This window comes from Streptopelia decaocto (assembly GCF_964273445.1).
Source record: "Streptopelia decaocto genome assembly, chromosome: Z".
Taxonomy (NCBI): domain Eukaryota; kingdom Metazoa; phylum Chordata; class Aves; order Columbiformes; family Columbidae; genus Streptopelia; species Streptopelia decaocto.
The window spans coordinates 71,469,145-71,475,492 of NC_138657.1; the positions used below are offsets into that span (position 1 = coordinate 71,469,145).

At 56.0% G+C, this 6,348-nt stretch overlaps 2 protein-coding genes across 2 annotated transcripts; both read right to left on the reverse strand.

Moving 5' to 3' along the window:
* Positions 1-342: 342 nt before the first annotated feature.
* On the reverse strand, positions 343-1,389 carry LOC309451661 (avidin-like). The gene is made up of 3 exons (XM_082075583.1): positions 1,139-1,389; positions 595-715; positions 343-524 (listed from the first exon to the last, which is right to left on the reverse strand). Exons 1-3 carry the CDS (start codon positions 1,305-1,307, stop codon positions 491-493), a joined length of 324 nt encoding a protein of 107 aa, XP_081931709.1. The 5' UTR covers positions 1,308-1,389; the 3' UTR covers positions 343-490.
* An 864-nt stretch (positions 1,390-2,253) lies between these two features.
* Positions 2,254-3,765, reverse strand: LOC309451658 (avidin-like). The gene is made up of 4 exons (XM_082075580.1): positions 3,606-3,765; positions 3,265-3,475; positions 2,684-2,804; positions 2,254-2,404 (listed from the first exon to the last, which is right to left on the reverse strand). Exons 1-4 carry the CDS (start codon positions 3,675-3,677, stop codon positions 2,359-2,361), a joined length of 450 nt encoding a protein of 149 aa, XP_081931706.1. The 5' UTR covers positions 3,678-3,765; the 3' UTR covers positions 2,254-2,358.
* Between the last annotated feature and the right edge of the window lie 2,583 nt (positions 3,766-6,348).

Here is a 6,348-nt window from a genome sequence, read left to right on the forward strand (position 1 = left end):
ATACTGCTCCACAGCAGGGGTGCTGCCCAGGGACACCCACCACAGGATCCCTGCAGGTGCATGGGCAAGAAGGCACCTGTTGAGGCCTGAAGCCATGGTCAGAAAATTGAATTACCCAGCTGCTGTCCTCCCCTTGTCTTCCAGACCCTTCCTCCCAACCCCCAAAACACCACCCCACCCACCCCCAGCCACCACCTGCCCCTCACCTCTCCCTGCCATAGAGTGGCTTCTTACACCCCAGGGACACATGGTGTACAGCTCTCTGCCAGGCAGAAAATGTTTATTTGGCTGTATCTGCAGGGAATGCAAGCTTTGGGAAGGGGGTCCCCAACAACAGGATACTGGGAAGCACTGCGAGGAAGCCAGGCAGCACAAGGGTGTGTTTCCCAGCCATGATGCTGGGAGCAGCAAGGAGGCCAGCCGGGGACTCAGACAACACAGAGCCTCAGGTGGGACAGCAGGGTGCAGGGGGATCCTGTCCCTGTCCCCATCACTTGACACGGGTGAAGATAGAGGTGCCGACCCTGCAAGGAAAGCCCTATCAGTAGGAGGGAAGGCAGGGCTGTTGGATTGGAGGGCAGGTTCAGAGCTCACCTGGTGGCTTTCCAGATGTCCCTGCGGGATGGGACTTCTTCTCGCAGGAGCCACGTGGTCTCCAGTGTCTCCTTCCCACGGCGGTCCACAAAGCATTGGCCCACAAAGGCTGTGATGGAGTCTGGTAGGGTGCAAGGGGGCAGAGGGGCTCATAGGCAGTACCTCCAGACAGGGGAACCTGAGCCAGTTGATCCTGGCAGACTGACAGACAGACACCCCCTCCACATGCCCTGGGCAGACAGATGGATCTCCCTGCCACATTGCCCAGATTAGTTACTTCCATATCACCTGGAGACACAGATGGGCACTGCCCCTGCCATGTCCCTTAGACAGACAGATAGACACCCCTGCCAACTGTCGCAGACACAGACATCCCCTGCCACATCTCATGGGAGGAGTGAGTGTGTGTGGCTGGTCTGTGGCTGCAGCCAGGGTTTCTCTGGGTGCCTCAGGGGCTACAGGGAACAGCTGGAGGGAAAACCATTCCCAGCATGAGTAGGGAATTGCTGACTGACCCAGGATGCCATGCTGGATACTGCTGTACCTGCAAACTGCCAATGCACAGTGAAGCCGAAGGTGGGCTGTCCCTTGTCACCAGGGTGCTGCTGGGCTCCTTGCAGGGGCGACACCAGGATCTGCTTGTTGGTGGCTGCCACGGCAGTGTGGTAGGAGCCCGAGAAGGTCCCAGCTTCATCCAGGGCTGAGAGTGTCATGTTGGAGCCCAGCTCATTCCTCCACAGGCCCTGCAGGTCACACTGGAGACCGGGGGTTGTGCCAGTGCCACGGGCAGCGCCAAGCCAGGACCCCCACTGCAGCTTGTGGGGGTGGTGGGACATGTGTCCCACGTGTCTGGGAGCTGGCATGGTCCCTCTGCCCAGAAACTGGTATCAGTGGCATGGGAACTTGCTCTAACGTCACCTCTCCCTCCCACGGCAGGGCAGAGCAGGGCAGAGCTAGGGGTGAGAGGTGACCCCCATACATGAGGTAGGTGACTAACACTATCCCTGGGGACAGCACAGCCAGAGCTGGAAGCCCCCATGGTCACACACACCGCACCCTGGAGTGGCACAGCATGGCACAGTAAGGTACAGAGCAGCAGGAGCAGGCAGCCCTTCAGCTGTTCCTGCTGCATCCGAGGGATGGCATGGCACAGCATGGCACAGCAGGATCGGGCAGCCCCGGGTCGGGCGCTGCCCCCCGGCTGCCCTTACCTTCCTGACAGCAGCAGTATGGTGGTTGAGCAGGGCCAGGACGAGCAGGAGGCAGCAAAAGATACTCTTCATGGCGGCGGAAGGAGCAGTGGAGGCCGTGTGCAGTGCCTGAGCTCTGCATGCGCTGCTGCCCCGCGTCTGCTCAACCTCTTTTGTAGTGGAGGGGGCTGTAGCCAGGCAGCGACCGCCCATGCCGGGCTTCCTGCCAAGGGCCAGCCCGGTGGGACACAGGCCACTGGGCAGCACGCCAGACTGAGCAGGGCAAGGCAGGGGTCCTGAGACAGCACGGTGAGGTGGTGGGGGCTGTGATGGAGGAGCTTGGGTCATGGGGATGTCACAGCAGGGGGCACACACTGGGCCTTGGGGACAGTGACAGGATGGGCCATGGGATGCTGTGAGGGGACAGGGGAATGTGGGCACTGAGCCATGACATGACAGGAGCCAGGTGGATATTTGCAGAAAAGCTTTATTATTAGAAGCAGGTGGGGAAGCAGCAGATAGGGTCCACAATCCCAGCATTGCCACCAGCCTGGAAACCCCTGCACTGCCACCCTCACTCCCTCTGTGAGTGCAGGCGGGTGAAGATGTTGATGCCAACCCTGTGGGGACACAGAGGGAGGAGATATAAGCGTGGGAATTGCATCCTTGCACAGGGGAAATGCACTCTCCTGGTCCTGAAAACCCACCCAGCCCCGTCCCACCCCCCAGCAGTGTTTGCACGATGATAGGACCCCCAGTGGGGCCACGCACAGGCACCCTATTCTCAGTCACCCCCACACTGGCAGCAGCTCTGCTGAGTGTTCAGCACCGCAGGGTGGGAGAGACCCAACCCTGGGTATGTGCAGGGAACCCACATGCGGCAAGGACAGGAGGCTTACATGGTAGCTTTCCAGTCATCCTTGATGTTGTTCACACGTGATCTCAGGAGCCACATGGTCTTCAAAACCTCCTTCCCTGTCTCATCCACAAAGCACTGGCCCGTGAAGACGGTGACAGAATCTGTGGGAACGGGACAGGAGATGGATGTGAGCACAGCCAGGGCTGCAGGTCAGCACCAAGCTGTGACTCAGAGCAGGGTACAGCAGATCCGGGCTGTCCCTGCCCTCTGGAGACAGCAGTGATGGAGAAAGCAGGCAGGAGGGGTCAGAGGGCTGGGGGTCTCACATGGAGATGCGCAGACAGCAGAGAGCTTCAACCCCCAGTGCATCCTGTGTGCCCTGGGACTGGGAGGTGACACCAGCCACAGAGCTCCGGGGTCAAAGATGGAGAAGCATCAGGGATACCACAGGGTATGGGAGAGCACTGGGGATACTGCAGGGGAAGGCAGGGGATGATCACTGCAGGGGAGGGCAGAAAGCGTCAAGGACACCACAGGGAGGACAGGGCACCACTGGGAACAGAACTGGGAGGGCAGGGCAGCTCTGTGGACACAACAGGGAGGCTGGGAAAGGAGACGCACCTGAAAAGCTCCAGTTGACTGTGAAGCCAAAGGTGGGCTGGCTATTCTGGTTTGTGCGGTGCTGGGACCCTTGCAGTGGTGACACCTGGATCTTGTTTGTGGTGGCTGTCACAGCTGTGTGGTAGGAGCCATCGAAGTTACCTTGTCCATTCACAGGCCCGATGGTCATGTTGGAGCCCAGGTCATTCATCCAGCGCCCGGTCAGCACACACTGGAGCAGAGGGGATTCAGTGTTGGTGCCACAGCACAGTCTGGCCACAGTCAGGGCAGCAGGACTGGGGACCCCTGGAAGCCACAGCCCCCTGCCCACCCTGCTCCGTACATCCCAGCCCTGACATTACCTTTTTTGCAGTGAAGCCGTGAGCCACCAGGGCCAGGCTGAGCACCAGGAGGAAGGGAGTCGTTTGCACCATCTCTGCAGCAGGCAGACAGCTGTCGTACGCGGGGATGTGCTCCTTGTAGGGCTCTGCTGATGTGCCTGCTCCCTCGGCTTTTTATTGCTGCCAGGGCTGCGGGTGGCACCTCCAGCTAGGGCATTGTGCAACCTGGGTGTTTCCAAATTGGCAGTTCCCAAATGTATAAAAGGGTGGTTACTGACAGATTTTCCCAGAAGTTCCCGCTGAAACTGTACCTCCTTACTCACATTTCCCTGGCACCTCACTGGGAGGCCCTGGCTCCCGCAGGTCAGTGACTGCCAGGACTGATGCTCAGCCAGGGAAAATCCCTCTCAGGGGCTGTTGTCCTTTCTGCCGCGTGTTTGCCACCCCACTGCAGTGTCCGGGGTGCATAGGGGTCGCAAAGAGCCTTAACTCCAAGGCACCCCAGGCCTGGCCACAGCACATGGCCTCAACCTGTTCCTCCTCACATGGTATTCTCCTGCAAACCCACCCAGAACTGGGGTTCTTTCGTGTCTTTGCTGGATCCCACCCTGGTACTGAAGCAGCCACAGATAAAGCTACAAAGGACCCGGCCTCCTCTCCCCTGAGGCTGGAATGAAGGTTTGTTGATGTTTTTACAAGCTGGCTTTTGTCAGGAGGAATTTTTTTTTTTAAATTAAAAACAAACATTCCCTGAATATCTTGGATGTCACATTTTAATGCTGACAAAAATTCTATTTACACAGGGAGTCTTAAATACCTTTAAGTATGTATTTATATAATTCTGCTTACATTCTATTTGTTGCTCTGCAGGAAGGCTGAAGCAGCTCAGTTTGTACCAAAGTTTCTCCTCATTCCTCAAGGATTTTCAAAGCAGTCTCCTGAAATATGTGTGTTTTAATTCCCTCAGTCATCACAGCAAGAGCTGATGGAGCCCTATTCACCAGAAAATGTTCCTTTTCTTTAAATGGAGACAAGACAACCCTCTGCAATATCTCAGAAACACTTCCAAATTTTTGCTTCCCCTTTAATCTCACATTTGAGCTTCAGTTTCTCTCTAATAGCAAAATTCATCGCTGCTCGGGCTGGGGAGCTGCATTTCTGCTGCCCATATCTCAACACCCCCCCATCCTTTCTGCAGGAGCCCCACAGCCATCTTGCATTCCTGCCCACAGGAGCTCCCTGGCCAGAGCTGCTTGCGGGAAATTCCTGCCCCAGTGTTTGCTTCCCTCTGCTTCAGAAAATAACTGGATGACAGGGTACATTTCCCCACACAGCTGGCTGCTGTTTTCTTTAGCTGGGTTTTTTTTCTGACAGGTGCTGCCTGGAGTGTGGCTGTGGTTCATGGTAATGGGCACAGTCGGTCTGGGAAGGTTGCAGGGAGCAGGAGGGGAAGCCATCACCCCCTCACCATCATCCCCTCGCCATCACCACCTTGTCATCATCCCCTGTCCATCACCTTGGTTCATGGAGCTCCTGCAGTGGCCCAGTGGGCACAGGAATGGGCAAAACAAAGTCCTCAGGCTGTCACCACTGCTGATGGTCACCCAGAGCTCATTTAACACCATAGGTTTACTCTTGCATCACATAAACAATATCAGTACCATCTGTTCATAACCTTTCATAACCTTTCATAATCCTGTATTTACAACCTCTAGCCCAGCAGTGCATCTTGCAGGTCGAGCGATCATCTCTGTGCTCAAGGAGGTGGATTTGTTCACCAGTCTTAGCTGAGCCAAAAACAAAACAAGCCAAGAGCTGGGGTATCTCCCAGGGTTTGCACCTTCCAAAGGGCAGCCAGCGAAGCGGCTCAGGCCTGGCAATCATTACCACAGCTAAATGCTGCAGTGCCAGCCTGAGCCCTGGTGCAGCAGGAAATGCGCAGGGGGAGCGGGCAGGCAGGGAAGCTGCCCAAAGCAAAAAGTGCTGAAGAAGTTAAAAGTCATCAGGGCTGTGGTTTAAACCCATGTGTTCCAGGGGTCAAGAAAGGGTTAATGAATAATAAGAAAAAGGGTTACTGAGTGATTAAACCTGCTGCTCAAGCTGAGATTGAGTCAGCCTTGAAAAAACAGCACTACAGGCAAATGTTAAGGAAAATCATGTGTGTAACTAAGGGTTGTCCTCCCAGCCAGCAGCCATACACAAGTAGAAATTGCTGAAAGCAGCTACAAGTCTTAATGAGATGATAAAGTCAAAAGAGGAGGGAAGTGCAGAAATAGCCCTTGATACAGACTGAGCAGCCCAACCTTCAAAAGAAAGTCTGCCAGCAGGCTGTTACCGGGGGTTAAGGAGCGATGCTTACAGGTCACAGCACTAAAACCCAGCCCGAATAGAAGCTGTGCTGGCTTCGGCACGTGCTTTTTTTCCTTGCCAGCTGGATTGGGATGTCACCCTCCCTGGTGGCTGCCAACACAAGACAAATGTAGCTGGGCAGCCCAGGAGAGCTGCACTGGTGCCCCAGCATGCCAGTTCCCCTCCACCCTTGCCATGGTGACCCTAATGGATAGTGTCCCCGTTCCTCTCCATCACCTGTGGGCTCTGCCATGGGAGACACCACCAGCTGGTCCAGGGAGGCCGCATCCGGGACAACCTGCCTTTCCCGGATAATATTATTATTCCTCTACCCAGGCATATGAGGAACACTCCCCCAGGGAGTGAAGAAAAGGCCATTTATCACCTGTGGGCAGCACCCAGCCACCGCAGAGAT

Bases quoted from the DNA above. Each gene is read 5' to 3' on its own strand.
- LOC309451658 (XM_082075580.1), bottom strand. From the start codon at position 3,677: ATGGTGCAAACGACTCCCTTCCTCCTGGTGCTCAGCCTGGCCCTGGTG. The intron at 2,805-3,264 runs GTGCGTCTCCTT...CCGTTCCCACAG, and splicing joins AGTCAACTGGAGCTTTTCAG to ATTCTGTCACCGTCTTCACG. The intron at 2,405-2,683 runs GTAAGCCTCCTG...GTGTCCCCACAG, and splicing joins GATGACTGGAAAGCTACCAT to GGTTGGCATCAACATCTTCA.
- LOC309451661 (XM_082075583.1), bottom strand. From the start codon at position 1,307: ATGACACTCTCAGCCCTGGATGAAGCTGGGACCTTCTCGGGCTCCTAC. The intron at 716-1,138 runs GTACAGCAGTAT...GCACCCTACCAG, and splicing joins TGTGCATTGGCAGTTTGCAG to ACTCCATCACAGCCTTTGTG. The intron at 525-594 runs GTGAGCTCTGAA...CTTTCCTTGCAG, and splicing joins GACATCTGGAAAGCCACCAG to GGTCGGCACCTCTATCTTCA.